The following is a 16178-nucleotide window of genomic DNA, read 5'->3' on the forward strand; positions in this document are numbered from 1 at the left end:
GAGCTCTGGGCTATCTTCAGTCTACACACACACACACACACACACACACACACACACACACACACACACACACACACACACAAATCTAATTTCCGATTTTTTTTCCCCCTCAACTTGCAAAAAAAAAAGCAAATGAAAATCACATTCAACAAAACAAAGTTTGCGCTTGGGTTTGTTTCCTTCTGGGATTTGATTTATTACTCCTGCTGCCAAACAAGCACTGAAATCGTTTTTTAACCGATTTTTCACCATTTTAACTCGCAACTTTGACAGAACTAAAACAAATGTGTGGGTTTTTTTGACAGAAAATGGGGAAAATGTTTACAATCATCACATTCAGGGCATGGAAGGGAGTTTTGCCCGGCCAGCTTTGTCTGTGAAAATTTGGGATTGTAAACCACTGTAATGGCCAACATGTTCCTGTAGATGGTGACATTACATTGCTTTGAATTGAAGGTCAGCACCGCTTTTCAGTTGATAATAAAGATTAGGCGGTGAATCTCGGCTTTTCATGTTGATATGAGGGAGAAAAATCCCAACACAGACAAGTTTAGGCACATCACACTGCAACAAAATGTATGTGTGTGTTCAAAACACATTACTGTATGGACCGTCAAAGCCTTTTCCCTGTCTTGTTTTGGTTGTCTTGCAGTTTCAGGTGTCACAGAAGCAAAGTCTATGTTTCTTTCACAAACTTTCACTGATGTTCTACATGTTATTACTAAAGAACTGAAAAAAATGAGAAACAAACTTGGTGAAAGACTAAAGTGCCTGCTCTTTCTTTTTATCGGTGGATCTGTGCTTACATTGTCACGGAACACAATGTTTTGTGGGTCTAGAAGGAGGACTCGAAATGTTGTTGTCTCTTTTTATCCATCGGTACGATGCAGATAGATAATGTGTCACGGTCTGTGTTTTGATATGGGTCAAAATAAACAATTGTGCCCTCCAGGCAAAATTAAGTAACAGCTTCCTTTTGATCCAAAGGGAAGAAAATGTAACAAAACCCGCATCAACACAGGTTGATCTGATAAGATGCGACCGATGGAGAAAAGTGTCTGAACACGTTCCGTGGAATTTGATGACACTTTCCAATTAAACCCGATTTGACGACAAGTTGATTTATTCATCCGTCCGTGTTCGAGAACACTTATCCTCATCAAGGTCGCAGTCAGGTAAGCTGGAGTCTATCCCAGATGACTTTGGGGATTTTTGGTTGCCAGCCCATCACAGTGCACATGTTGACAAACAAGCATCAATGGCAGGAAAAAATATTTGACAACAAAGGCCTGGTTGCCACATGTCAAATCGGATGCACAATTTGTATACAGTGCTGCCTTTGTATAGAAGACTTTCCCGTGAGAAAGTGCTTGGCCGAAGTATTGTCTTGAGATACAAGCAAAAATTTAAGACACAAGTGCGGTTCAGACCCCCACCACCGGATGGCGACAACTATCCAGATTTCCATAGTCGCGTATCTCCTGCATCACTTCCAGTGCATTAGCTTGCCAAGCTAGCTTTACTCATTCAACCTTTAAACAGATTTAAAAATATTAAACGGATTAATAAATATTAAATTCATCAAAGTTCCGTCTTGCAAAGCAGAGTAACTTTTCTCATTGTTTTCAAAAACCCCGTCAACTCGCTGTTAGCTTAGCCGTTAGCACGGATTCACCCTGTTAACCCACCGACCATCGGTTTCTTTAGTTGGCATTTTGTGATTAAAGGACTAACAAATGTGGCTTAAAAAGTCATGAAAGAGGAGTGTTGCGGCAATTAAACCTGTTGGCTGGGTGTTTAGTGAACAAACAGCAGTAAACAACACAGTACAGGGCCCGCACCCACCCCCGGTCAACCAGCTGTACCCCCTTGGCAGACACAGCGTCTGTGCGAGCGTGCAAGAAGGCATGGCCCGCCCGGAGCGAAAAAAAAAACCCTCACTTTTCTACCACACAAGTGGGATTTAATGACAAGCGCACACCCTCTTAATGAATGATTGCGTCCTGTAAAGTGTCATTTGATGTTGAAAAACGTGTAATACGCGTTTAAAATGCACCTTAGAGAGCGAGGTAATATAGTGTATATTGTAACCTGTTTCAGGCTTGAAAGCCTCCGTACCTTGAAGCGCTAACCCAGGCTTGAACCCTTACCTAAATGCTTTATTTTATGGCTGTCGGTAATTTTCAGAAAAAAACCCCCATAAAACATGTCAAATTCTTATTTTTATGATATGAAGTCAATAATGAAATGTTTTATCAGCTATTGGGGATTCCAAGTCACTGTCGTGAGGATAAAATCGTTTTTATGAGCTCATCGGTCATCAGTTCATAACAACTTCCAGTCCCAGATTATAGTCTTGAGACATTTTCCTTTATGACATAGTTTGACAACTTGAATCGTTCTGATGAAGGCTGTAAAAATTATTCATGAAGTCAACAATCAAACCCAACATTGTAATTTGGAGCTAGTGAGTCAGCATTGGTAGATGACTTCACATTGCACAATTTTTTTTTTTTTTTTATTACAATCACGAGGATCAGCAGCAGAATGTTCCAACTGTTTGTTGTTGTTGACACTGGTCACACGCAAACCCGCCAGCAACTTCAGGAAGCTTCTTAAGACACTTCCGTTGTGAGCCCAACATTCCCAACTGGGTCCAAAACATTTTAATAAGCAAGCGCGCATGGTCCTGCTGATGCTAACAATCTAATTTGCTAATATTTCTTGAAAGCTACTCCAACGCTTCCAAATCACTATTGCTCGATTGAAACTCGTCCATAAAACAAGGAAAGCTTCTCCAAGAGTGAAGAGTCGTGCTGATGCTAACATGTTAAACAGCTAGCACCCCTGGAAGCTTCTACCACACCTACCTAGTGAGCCCAAAGATTCCAAGTGGATCTAAAAGTTCTTCGGACTATACCAGCTACCTAGAAATACAAAACGCTGTTCATACTTCTTTTGATGCTAATTGGCGAGCATCTTTTGGAAGACCCATGCAGTCTTCGAAAGTGAGCCCAACATTCCCTATTGCAGCTCAACACTCCCCACTACATCCAAAACATTCCAGATCAATCATGCTAGACCCAAAACAGTCAATGGAACAACACAAGATTATAAAATCGTGACCTGTGTTAATGATCCTGCTGCTGTTAATGGCCGTGACGGGTTTGCAGGACAAATCGAATGAAAATGTTTACTTTGAAGTGAGCACAGTGTTAATATAAAAAAAGACAACATTGTCAAAGGGGGGATGTACAGGGGACAATTACCTCAGTCATAGATGGAATAATCCATTCTAAAAATATTCACTCGTGACAGCCCAACAATCACGTATGAAGATGAAGGTGATGTTTGACTGCCCTGATATGCCAAAGCCGCGCGCTGATGTTCAGGAGCAAAAAAAATATATATATATCACAATAATCAGTGAAAACAAATATTTGAAGTGGGTATTATTTTCCAATTAAGAAAAAATTAGATCACCCTTTTGCATTCATGTGGACAGCTGACTGCATGCAATAACATGATGAGGCGCGGAGCAAACAGCATTTTTGGTTTGCTGCAGGTTGATAATTCACATTTGGGTTCACTTTCATAAATACAAAGAAGACGCAAATAGGCATTGACTATTGTCATTTACCAAGCTTCCATCCATGCACCTTTTTTATGAGCTCAAAATGTTTTTTTTTCTCATGCAGAAATTACATTTCGTGTTCACTGTAGAACTTCAGTGATTTCATAAATGCTGCATACTGTAGTTTCTTATATATATTGGGTCCAAAAAATGTCATGCAGTGTTATCCTCATGTAAGATGTCAAGAGTTTTCTGTCTCCCAGTGTTTTTCTTTTTCCACTGTGGGCGACCGTCCAAATCTGAGTATTTCAGCTTGCCGACTCCTGCCCTCGTTTGATCCCCCAAAAGTCCCATGGACCGAACTAGCCAAAATGCGCGTGCATGGTCTTCCCGATGCCAATATGCTAACAACAAAGTTGCACACAAGCTCACCTTTTTATGGGATTTTGTGATTGCTAACTTTTGCACAGAGAAATAGCAAAGAGCAATGGCAGTGCAAACTTGGCAGAAACAATCGGATTGCTCCAAGTTTGCGCCATATTGCGTGCGCACGCGCACGTCCTCCCTCCGCGTCCCGAAAGCTCGCAGCAACAAGTAGGCTAGCTAGCCGGGCGTGCTAACAGGCTAAAAACAACAGTAAGAAGACAACAACGACGGCGACGACTTGGCTTACCTTGGCGATGGCCTTTTTATACCTCATAACGGCCTGTTGGACGAGCGCGTACACGTGAATGTTGCCATCCCCGCACGGCACAACAACGCGCGTCCGTCCGAAGCACACAGTCACTTTCATGGTCTCCGTCCGCGCTCGCTCGATGCTCCCAAGCCCGGCGAGAGGAATCCCAAGAAGTCCACAAGCGGCATGAGGTGGAGGGCGACCACGGTGGGGTTGGAGGTGGATCTTTCCTCGGTTCGTTCGGTGGTGCTTCCGTTAAAGCGTCTTTTCGCGTCCCCCCGGGTTGCACGACATGCTTGCTTGCTGTCTGTCTTTCTGCCTTTTCTTTCTTTCTTTCGGACCACCTGTTTAGTGGAGGTCGCTCTCTCTATTCTCCTTTTTTCCTTCCCGCGCTCGCTCGCGACGCATCCCAGCGCGTGCCCGCCCGGCCGCTCCGTGATGCATTCATGTAAACTCGGGAAATCTTTTTCCTGAGGGAGATCTAAAAGGTGCTGGATTGGCGAACAAATAATGTATGTGATTTTTTATCAGGACAATTTTTGAAAAATGCACACAGGGAAAATAATGAAGAATAATGACTGAAATCAGACGTTAATTTTTACAGTTTAACGTCATTTCGAACTTCACCACTTTGATTAATGTTGCATAGTCGATATCAATCAATCAAATCTTTAGTTTTATTCCACCTTTTATACTTAAAAAGCAACACAAGGCACAGTAGTGCTACACTGTAAAAAATACATATGTTCGACATAAACACCCAAATGCGGTCATCATGTACCGGTGTGTCATGTGTCACAAAGTAAGGTGACCAGGAGCGCGGTATTATTGCTGTCACAAGTTTGCCCTCAGGATTAGAAATGTAGAACATTTCCATCCATCCATGGTAGCCAGTGACGAGTGTCCAAACTACACTGTGACATTTGAACCCCAATACTTGACGATATGGCGTCCGAAAACATATCCAAAAACACGCACAGCAAAGGCAAATTGAGAGGTGGAGATTTGGACGTCGCGAGTGATGCAAACGCTTACAGCTTTTAAATTCAAACAATAAAGAACATCACACGCCTGAGTCTGAACGTAACGTGATTTCGAAGCCATTGTCCCGACTCAAACATACAAAGAATGTTTAGATTTTCTTTACATTAATTTTACTCAAATTCCAATGAAAAGGAGCAGAGAGAAAAATGAAGAATACTGTATATATTGTCTGTCCCTTTTCACAGGAAAATAATTACGTTTCACTTCATGCTTTTTTATTCAAACAAATCCACTAAAGTCGTCTGAGTGTGATTTTAAGCGTGAATGTTTTGTCTATTGTGTGTCCTGCTATTGGCTGGCAACCAGTTCTGGGTCTATCCCGTTTCCTGCCCAAAGACAGCTGGGATAGACTCCAGCACGCCCGTGACCCTCGCAAGGATAAGGAGAAGAGAAAATGGATGGTTGGAAATCGTTTTCGGATTGTTGTGAAATGTGCACATTAAAGGCGTCAAGTATGCTTCCCTCCAATAAACGAGTTAGTAGCCCCCTCTGGAGATCACCAGTGGTAACAACAACCTCCTCTGGTTGTGAGGGCGTGTTGCTACTGCTACAGTAACGTGTATTATGGCGCAACAACTAAAATGGCATTTCTGGCTCATTGTCAGTGAATGTAAAATATTTATGTAAAATTACATAAGCGTGATTAATTATCTTAAAATTCTCAGCTAATTAGGGTTTGGGTTTTTAAGTATGGTTTCAGGCCAGAGTTAGGGTTTCAAGGGCTTTAAACATCAGAGTATGGCATCAAACCACGTGAAGAGTTTTAAAGTCTGTTTCAAGCCAAGGTTAATTTTACAAATTAGGGTTGGGAGCTGCAGTTATGGTTCCAATTTAGGGCTTGTACCAGGGTTTCAAACCAAGGGATATGTGCCAAATTGGGGTTTCATGACAGAGGAAGAGTTTGAAAGTAGGGTTTCAAACCAACTTTAGGGTTTCAAATTAAGGTTTGAAGCTAAGGTTATGTTTCCCAATTTAGTCAATGGACGCTACAGCTTCTTGTTTACTTTCAAACTCAGCTTGTAACAGACGTTTGCACATTTTGTGCATGATGTTTCTGATCCACTGGTGAAAGGACACTTTGAGTCTCTCCTCTTTCATCTCGAACTGCTTCAAACAGCAAAAGGCATATGCTGGAATATGTTTATGATTGCATGACTGTCCCTGTCTTATGTGTTGCATTTTACTGTTTGCTGTTCTGTAAATGACTTTGTTACAGTTGCAGCTGTTATGAAAGCACTATACAAATAAAGTTGTACAGTATTGTAATGTGTTTTACGAGTAAGGGTTTCAAGCCAGGGTTCCCAATTAAGAGTTCAAAAGTAAGTTTTCAAGACTGTGAGTGTGTCAAACCATGTTGAGGGTTCAAAGTAAGGTTTCAAGTCAACGTTAGGGTTTGAAAATGGGTATTGGAGCCACAGTTAAGGTTACAAGTTAGGGTTTCAAGTTAGGGTTTTAAGACAGGGTGAGCGTTTAAAAATAGAATTTCAAGTGTGACGGTTTCTAAGCAGGGTAAGGGAATGAAAGAGGCTTGTTGTGTCGGTAAAGTAATCGCCGGAAGCTGTTAACTTCTAAGTCCTGATTTTTGGCTTTGAAGAGCCAACCCGGAAGTAGTGGGGGCGACCCCTCTCGCTCCTTTCTGGTCAACAAGCACTCTTTGTCCGAAAAGCGTTTCTCTCGGTCGTCGTCATCCGCCTCGTCGTCGCTGACGTGGATCGACGCGAGCGTGGTCACACCTCGTCACCAGTGACGAGCACTGCGTCAAAGTTTGGGTAAGTCTCAACTCAATCCGTCGACCAATCAAACGATCACCCAATCACGAATTTTTACGTGAAAAGTCCACTCGAGGTGCAGCGGAAAAACCGTCGGAGATGAGTCAGCAGGAAGCACAAAGTATATGTCAAGTTAAAAATTGTGACGTCAATGCAGCCAGGACGGAAGTGGGCTCTTGAAAATAAAATACAAACGCCTAACATTCGCATCAGAATGCAAACATGGGTTTGGTGAGGCTTTTGATTTCAGGTTTCAAGACTGGGGTATGATTACAAGTCAAGGTTTGGCTTTTAAATACAATATGTATTTATTGACTATTGAGACTCCAGTTTTCTGTCTTTCATGTGACCAAAAGTGTTTCTTACTCATCACTTCCAACATTTGCTTGTGTTAGATATTTGTCACTTCCTGTATGAAAGTTATCGGTCATCATTTTTCACATGCACACTTCACTTTTTATTCATCACTTAACCATCTACAAGTTGCCTATCCATGTCAGGGCACATCAAGACAAACAATGGACTTGCAGCCTGTGTTGGAGGTCATCTAAGTGGACCGCTTCAATACCAGGAGGGGGCCACGATTTCTCATCAGTGCTACTGGGAGGCCACATAGAATCTCATCAGTGCTACTGGGAGGCCACATAGAATCAAGCACTCCCAAACCAGAGGGATAGATAACAAAAATGCCATTTTAAATACAGACAAATTACATGCCCTTATTATCTTCCATTTTCAAAATACATTTCTCAATACCTTCATAAACGGAAGCTCCACTCTCCTTACCCAGTAACAACGGCTTTGAAGCAAGCAACAAAATGAAAAAGCCTGCGCCCGAAAATCCCAGATTGTAACTCAGACCATTATAATTGCTAGACATGCGTGCTAACCACTTGGACACTGTGCTGCAATCGCAACTCAACACGTTTCCATTTTTGACTCCAAAGAGCAACCACAAATTGAATCTATTCGTTTTGTTTGAAACCCTGTCCAAATTGTGTTTTAGGGTTTTTTTTCTCCTGTTCAGAGGTGAGAGACGATGGACGACAGCGCCAATGACTCGACGGCAGATGAGGAGGAGCACCTGGATGGAATGTCTCCTTCACGAGTAAACGCCTTACCACTTTTTGGACTTTCGACGTAATATGGCGTGAATTTCGACCTCGATTTTGTGGTGTTGTCCTGAGTACTGGACGCTTTCTGTGGGTGGGACGGGACTTCTTCACTTGGGCAGGCGGCACCAACCACACAGCAACACTGACCATACTCTTAAGTCTCCAGAGATAAGGCTTCAAGTCTGGGTTAAGATCGAAAACAAAGGTGAGGGTTTCAAGCCAGGGATTTCAAACCAATGTTAGGGTTTCAAGACTCGGTTAGATTGCCAAACAAAGGTTGGGCTTTCAAATTGGGGTTTCAAAGAAGGGTGTCATGCCTGGGGAACGGTTTTAAACCATAGTTAGGGTTTCAAACAAGGGGTATGGTTTCAAGCAAGGGACAGGGATTCAAGCCAAGGCTAGGGTTACAAGCCTATGTTAGGGTTTCCAGCAGAGGTAGGGTTTCAAACCATTGTTAAGGTTTGAAGTCAAGCATTCAAACCAGACTTATGCGCCACAAAACACAGCAACACTGCACAAGTCTCCAGAGAAAAGGGCTCAAGGCTGGCTTAAGGTTGCAAACAAAGGTTAGGGTTTCAAACAGTGTTAATTTAGCTGACTAAAAATTTTCATCATAAATAATATTTTTTTCAGATAAAAAAACAAAACAAAATTAAAAATAGAAGTCATTCATTGATACAGGAACGATAACTCAATCGATTGACAATTTTGTGAGCAAATAGTTTCAAGGTGGGGTTAGGGTTTCAAATTCAAGGTTGTGAAACAAAGTTTAGGGTTTCAAAAAAAAAGGTTCAAGCTTCAAGTTAGGGTTTCAAATTGTACATTAACTGGGGTTTTCAAAAAAAGGGTGAGGGTATAAAATTAGGGTTTCAAGGCTTTGAGGGGAGAGGTAAGGTTTCAAAGTCGGCTAACAAGCCATGGTTAGGGCTCCGGAGTAAAGTTTCAAGATAAGGTTAGGATTTCCAAAAAGGGTATCACGTCTGAATTATGGTTTCATGCTAGGTTGTCACGTCAGTCAGTTTTCAGAGAAGCAAGAACTTTGAACTTTGAATAACTTTGAAGACAAGGATGTCAAACAAAGGTTGTGTTTGGGGTTAGGTTTTCGTGTGAGATTAGGATTTTAAATTAGGGGTTCAAGACGTAGTCATTCCAGTCTTGTTGCCATGTCGTCACATTCAGGTGTTGGACAAACGGGAAGACCACGAGTCTGACGGAGACCCGCCCACAGGACGACCGACCGCCTCCATGGACGAGTATGTGAGAGAGGAGGGGGACGACTCGACTTCATTGACAAGCTGCCACTTGAGATCGGGACAATACGGTAAGATACCGAGCGGAACGGCACAACTCTCACCCGCAACATACGCCATAGAAATCCTCTCACACATATTACTAAGACGCTGTCATTCATTACTGTACATTTTGCTGCTCTCACACCGCGCAGGTTTTTTTTTCCTGCTCTCACACACTATCCAAAAAAGCTTAACAGTTGTACACTAGTAGTACTTGCTCACACTCGCTACTAAAACGCTCTCTCACTCCAGGTAAAATACTTTCACACATATACAACTGAAATGCTCACACGCACTTCCAATGAGCTCTCATGCTACTGTTCAAATGCTCGCACACCAAGATAAAACACTTTCACACACTAGAAAAATGTTCTCATGCCAATACTAAGTTTTCACTCCAGAACGCATGCTACTAAAATACTCTTACAGCACCACTAGTCTCACACATGCTACTTAATATTTTTTTTTCATTTACATGAATTCCTAAAACACTCACAAGCTCAGTGTTGAAATATTCACACTGACGCTGCTAAAACGCTCTCACACACACACACACACACACACACACACACACACACACACACACACACACACACACACACACACACACACACACACTGCTAAAACGTTCTCTTGAGCACACAACTGAAATGCTCTCATACAACTAGTCAAATGCTTTCACACACACTACAGGATTTTATTCTTTTTTCGTACACAGATGCGACTGAAAAACTCTCATGCTCACTACTCCAACTTTTTTTTTGCTCACATCCACGGCTGACACACTCTCTCACGCAGACACAATCCTGATTATCATCCTTATAGCTAATAATGTTGAGGTTTCATTTCAACAGCCGCCATCTCGCAGAGCGCCGCCGCCGCCTCACCAGGCGGCGCCCACCAGTTCTACATCCATGCAGGACAGATGATCATACAAGGTATGGTTTCCAGTCAGGGTTTCAAGGCTGGGTTTCTGGTTTCAATCAAAGGTGGTTTGGCTTGAAAGTGAAGTTTCCAAGCCAGAGTTAATGTTTCAAGTCGAGAAACTGCTCTCCTAAGTGGTGCCACGCGTTTGTGTATGGGTTGCTTGGTCTCCCCAATGTAAAGGTGAAGGCTCTCCTTACTGGACTGCAAAGCTTTACCAATTTTGCAGAGTTTGCTTCTCAAGATTTCATATGAGACCTGAACCCGATTTTTTGTCTGAGGCTGAGGAGAAAATCCAAAACGCAAACTCAGCAATGTTGTAGTTTTGAAAAACCTAAATTCACTGTGCAATGTCTGATTTGAAAATATTTTTATGAGTTGAAAGTTTGTGAAAACTTGCACAGCTTCTTCAGACCACTGGCCCCACCCTCTCTTGAGAAGCAACCAATCAGAGTGTCAGATTTAGGATCTCGGAACAATGCTTAGGATTTAATAGTGGCTAAGTTTTTAAGATTTTGGTCTCAAGTCCCGGTTCATTTTGTCAATATTTCTAATTTCAAGTCAAGTTCAAGGCTCAAGGTTCAAGTCAGGGATTACGGTTTCAAGACTGCATCACAAATTTAAATTAGGATTTAAAATCTGGGATTTTCCGCAGGGCTAATCATTAGAATTAGGGGTTTCAGGGTGTATGGATTCAAGCCTGAGTCAAAGATTCAAGGGTTTCAAGGCAATTGGATTTCAAATTAGGGTTTCAAGCCAGGGTTAGTTTCAAACAAATTGTGGTTTTCAAGCCTGAATCAAAGTTTCAAGTTTTTGGCTTTCAAACCAAAATTGGGGCTTCAAATTGATATCCAGGGTTTAGGTTTCCAGTTCGTGGTTGGATCAGTGTGAGCAATTCTGGGTCAAAGATTCAAGTTAGGGTTTCAAATAAGTCTTTCAAGCTAAAATTAGGTCTTCAAATTACTGGTTTTACCAGGGGCTAAGGTTGAGAATGAGGGGTTAAAGCCAGGGTTAGCGTTTCAAAGTAGGGTTTCAAGCTTGGGTCAAAATTTCAAGATAGGGTTTCAAGACAAAATTTGATTTTTGGTTAGCGCAAAGTTAGGATTCTGTTTACATTTCAAATTAAGCTTTAAAACAAAGGTTGTTAGATGATGTTTTCAAGACAGAGTGAGGGTTCAATTTCGGGTTTGCAAGAAATTAAATTCGGCTGAACTGCACTACATTAACTGAAAAAAAGCAAAAGAGAAAAAGGCCTTTGAGAGTTCAAAGTTCGGTAAAACTCAGCCGTCTTCCCCAACTTGACACAAGCCATCTTCTTTGGCCGCTCGCCCCGCCTCCCGCTCCAGAAGCAACCAATCAGAACGGCCTCTTGTTTGTCGCTCCTCTCCAGTTGCGTCACTGCCTCTAAAAATAATTCCCCTCCCCCTTGACATTTCGTTACTCTGGAGGGGGGGAGGTGCTCCACCCCAGCGCGTCTTTTACTGACTTCAGCGGCCGTCGGTGACGTCACCGTGACGCCAATGCCGGTAATTGTAATCCGGCTGCAAAGTTGACGAGCGGCCATAGACGGCGTAAAACGGCCAAGGAAGCGAGAGCGGAGCGCCAATACAATTTTACCCGGCCAGCGAAGTAACGAAGGTAGTCTAGCACTTTGGTTTTTTTACCCCTCTTTTTGTTCGGTTCTGGCTCACTGGGGAACAACAATGGCAGTCACCGGGGATGAGACTGAGTCAGGTACGGTAAACTTTTTGATGTATCTATAATTTTATCTATTTTAACTATTCTTGGGTTTTTTTTTTGTTTTGTTTTCTTCCTCTTAGTTATTTTTTTGTGTGTGTCTTTATCGTCTCGTTTTCGTCGTCTTCCGGTTCCAACTCGCGCATGCGCAAAAGATCGACCTAGCAACAGCAGGATATCGTTGGGCCAATTTTGATTCGACTAAATTCATTTGAAACGACTGTCACCAAGTTAATGGGGTGTATGCGTGCACAGACACACAAACTAACTTAGCTCGTCATGTTTTGTTGAGTGACAAAAAATGTGTATGGCCATCTGGTAAATAGCAACACGTTGTTGACAGGCAGATTGGGTGGGGTGGGGGGGCGGTGAACAAATGTGCTCCTTTGACGTCATCGTTGCTTCCTGGAACAGAAGTAGGGGAGGGGGCGGGAGGGGGGGGGGAGACGCACGCAGTGACGTCCCTCTTTATCGCTGTGTGCCTTGTGGGTCAAGATGACTCATCGTTCCAAAGTTGACATTTTAGAGATTTAGATCTAGGGATGAATGAGCAAAATGTCTTTCTTGTGAGTTTTTAATGTACTAAAATTTTACTTTAACACAAGTAGAGGAACAACATCAACACAAATGGACAAGGCTTTGCTTCCATTAACTAAAAAAAAACTTAGATCTAGTTTACAACGATAAAAGCCACCCAGCTATTTTCTGTACTGCCAATATGTTGTTATACTTCATTTATTTGTTAAATGTTCCAGATGGCCATTTGGTACTTAATTATTCGACAGAAACCACATAATTAACATTTTAATTTGACTGATAGGTGTACTATATTTTCCACTACAGTGAATCCCCACTATTGGTGAGGAACAGGGCGTGAGCCCTGCTGCAAATAAAGATAATATGTGCAGAGTTGTTTATGGAAGGTACTTAAAACAGAAACTGGTATTCCACTAGGATTGATTTATATAGCTGTAGTCTGTTAAACATACAAGGAAAAATCATGAAGCAGTAACGAAGCAGTAATGTAACGCCGGCGTTCGCAATTTGATTAATTTCAGATTTTTTTTTTTTTTAACAAGTCTTGGTTGGTCCATGTGTACGTATTAGTTTTCTACAAACTGCTGACCACACCGACATGTTGAAATGGCTTGTTCTCTTGAACGTTGCAATGTTAATGTTGAACAAACATGCCACTGTTTTTGTCTCCTGAAAAGTGACGATTATGACGCACGAGTGCTGCGCCCGATGGCAGCGATAAACAACAGTAGTCAAATTATTCAGCACAAACAACCTTCACATGAGGCTCATCTACGGTATATTGGCGTTAACTAGCACAAACTAATGTGACATCACACACACGGGCAAACAAATATGCTAGCTTGCACTACGCGAATGGTATAAGTCATTAAATGTATCTTTTGGCATCTAGAATAATGCAGAATCATTTTTGTTATTGAATAGTTCACTGTAACAACAAAGTATAACAAACGCACCATTCGTAGGTACATCAGGAGAAAAGTCAAAACACACTACTGTATCACTTTGAAACACACAACAAAAAAAAAAACTACATTTCCAAAACCAGCAAGATTCCACAAGATGGCACCAAAGTGAAACCTTAATTTGACCGAGAATAAACGAGATTGTCACTGAATAACATAATGATTAGAGAATGGGAGACATACCATCCCAACACAGTTGAAGTTACAAATCTTCTGAGCTAGCTTTAGCTAATCAGCAGAGATTGCTGAAAACAGATTGTGCAGGCGATAATGTGTCATATGTCATCCACCACAGCCGCCACCGGAGACATACCCGCCTGCCAGTTGCGCTCACCCACCTCGGGCCTGGCCCACAGCATCGTGTTGGCGGCAGCAGCGCCGGGCGCCACGCACAGCCCGGTGTCGCACCACGCCGAGGAAGTCACCCGCAAGAGGGAAGTCCGGCTTATGAAGAACAGGTAGACTTTGACTGCCGACCAATTAAGGGGGTCCAGGATTGTGTGTGTTTCAATGATTGTATTTTGGCAGGGAGGCTGCGCGCGAATGCCGGCGGAAAAAGAAGGAGTACGTCAAGTGTCTGGAAAACCGTGTGGCTGTGTTGGAGAACCAAAACAAGACGCTGATTGAAGAACTAAAGGCACTCAAGGACATTTACTGCCACAAGGGGGAGTAAGAGCACCCAGAATCTGCTCCAGTGTTTCACCGCCTTTGCCATAACCCGAAAAACTGTTGTGACTGCGTCCGCTCGCTCTGGCCTCTGCCTCCCTCCCTCGTGTCCCGGGAACGGCCTTCAGCTCTGGACTCTGAGTTGTGCTGTGAAGGATTTTAAAGAATAACGCCTCCCGGGAACGGCACCCTGTACGCACCATTTGTGGCATTTTCGCTTTAGTTTCTGCCTATTTTTGGGAAGTCTGCATCGCAATCACTGACTTGCATGACTTCATTTCCAACCATTTTAAATCAGCAGTAAGGAAACAAATGGGAATTATTTTTTGTGTCTTGGGACTCCCCCTATTTTAATTAAATCTAATAGCCATCAAAGATGTTCTTATCTGATAGGACATGATAAAAAGCTAATGATGTTCATCCACTTGCTAAATGCTAACTGTTAATTGTCATCAACAAAGACCAGAGGTTTGCTATGTGAACAGTAATCCTATACTTGGAAACTCCAGATGCTACGTTAAAAGTGAAAATTCTCACACAAGTCGACACGAGTGCTTGGCTTACACCTACACATGCTAAACACAATATTTCCATATAGTGTTCATGTGCAAGCACGTCACACCAATTTTCAATGTGAGCACTGATGCTAATACGCCCTCGTTGGTCTCTGGGTGGCCATGGTAAGCTAGTATTGCTAAATGCTAACAAAGCTTGTTTACGGTTGTAACAAAAGTGTTATTTGTTCCAAGAACCCACAACCACACTATTTGCTACAATAACATTAGCACTGATGCTTATAAACAGACCAGTAGGCAATCCAGGGGTTCCCTTGGCAACAGCAAAGCTAATTTTCCATTTCGGCGTAGCATCCTGATGATTTTCAAGCTGTTCCTTTTTGGGTTCAGTTGGGACATATGTGACTTGAATTGATACAGATCGGTATTATTTTTTTCAAAATGAGTTTAGCTGACTACGGCTGCTCATCAATCAAGCTAGTATCGTCACATCAGTGTCTGATTATGATGGTCTTTGAGGACAGGCAATACACAACAATAGCATTAGCAGTGACGCTGAAGCTAACAGAACAGTATGTGTGTCCTGGCTGATCCACCAAAATGAATATAAACCATTAATGTGTTTGAACAGTCATTCTATTCTCCCATGTTACATAAGCTGGCGTAGCATCCTCACGATTTTTTGAAGTTATATTGTTACATATCGTTGCTTTAATTAAGACGGAGGATAACACCAATTATTTGTCTCTCAAAGCACAACCAATGAAAACCAGTCAATACCTTTTCACTTATTACGGTTATGAATAAAATGATGATTTTGAAAGTTAATTTGACACTTTTTAAACAGCACGAGAGCCCAATTGTCGTTTTTGTACATTTTTTCATTTTCATCGTGGTGTAAATAAAGTTGTTTTGTGGCAAGAAAATGGCACTATCTTTGTGTGTCTGCGCGTGTGGGTGTGCTCGCGCGTTTATTAGAGTCCACAGATGATGCCCTTGAGTTGTTTCCACGGCAGCCAGGCTTCGAACGGATGACGCAGGAAATAAACATTTTGCTCAGCCAAATGTGCGATACGCAGCACGCTCAATGAAGCTTACAGCCTCCTCTTAAATGTTTTCGACAAAAACACTTGCCAACGTGCACTCAAGTATACTTAATTCGTTTAGTATTCAAAGAATTTTTAAAAGGCTGAAATTAGCATGTAAAATGTATTTTTGGTCACCCTTTTGTAAACATTGTCTTTGCTGTTTTGCCTTTAAAAGATGGCATCTTTTATGTTATTGCCTCAAAAATTCTGCTGGCAGCTTGAATGATGGAATTTTACACATACACACAGACAGACGCACAGAAAGCTGGAAAATGT

General features: G+C 42.1%; 2 protein-coding genes across 13 annotated transcripts in view; one reads left to right on the plus strand and one right to left on the minus strand.

Moving 5' to 3' along the window:
- The window catches only part of pard3ab (par-3 family cell polarity regulator alpha, b), a 105202-nt gene extending 100482 nt beyond the window's left edge, over nt 1-4720 (minus strand). For 3 of the 10 annotated variants that reach the window (XM_019892882.1, XM_019892880.1, XM_019892875.1), the window contains exon 1: nt 4248-4720. In XM_019892882.1, coding sequence (XP_019748441.1) covers nt 4248-4367 — 120 coding nt within the window. In that variant the 5' untranslated portion in view covers nt 4368-4720. The remainder of the gene's footprint in view (nt 1-4247) is intronic. The other 7 variants (XM_019892876.1, XM_019892881.1, XM_019892877.1 and 4 more) reach the window with 3 other exon arrangements.
- A 2211-nt stretch (nt 4721-6931) lies between these two features.
- Nucleotides 6932-15740, plus strand: LOC109529528 (cAMP-responsive element modulator-like). Of its 3 annotated transcripts, none has more exons than XM_019892957.1 (6): nt 6932-7063; nt 8091-8171; nt 9358-9499; nt 10325-10408; nt 13929-14091; nt 14162-15740. In XM_019892957.1, the coding sequence occupies exons 2-6, from the start codon at nt 8103-8105 to the stop codon at nt 14304-14306; spliced, it is 603 nt and encodes a 200-aa protein (XP_019748516.1). In that variant the 5' UTR covers nt 6932-7063; nt 8091-8102; the 3' UTR covers nt 14307-15740. The 3 variants fall into 3 exon arrangements, with proteins under 3 accessions (XP_019748516.1, XP_019748515.1, XP_019748517.1); XM_019892956.1 differs by having other exon boundaries at nt 6933-7063; nt 8070-8171; XM_019892958.1 differs by lacking the exons at nt 6932-7063; nt 8091-8171; nt 9358-9499; nt 10325-10408 and adding an exon at nt 11834-12128.
- The last annotated feature ends 438 nt before the right edge of the window (nt 15741-16178 follow it).

The sequence above is a fragment of the Hippocampus comes genome, unplaced genomic scaffold (assembly GCF_001891065.2).
Source record: "Hippocampus comes isolate QL1 unplaced genomic scaffold, H_comes_QL1_v1.1 scaffold255, whole genome shotgun sequence".
Lineage (NCBI taxonomy): Eukaryota > Metazoa > Chordata > Actinopteri > Syngnathiformes > Syngnathidae > Hippocampus > Hippocampus comes.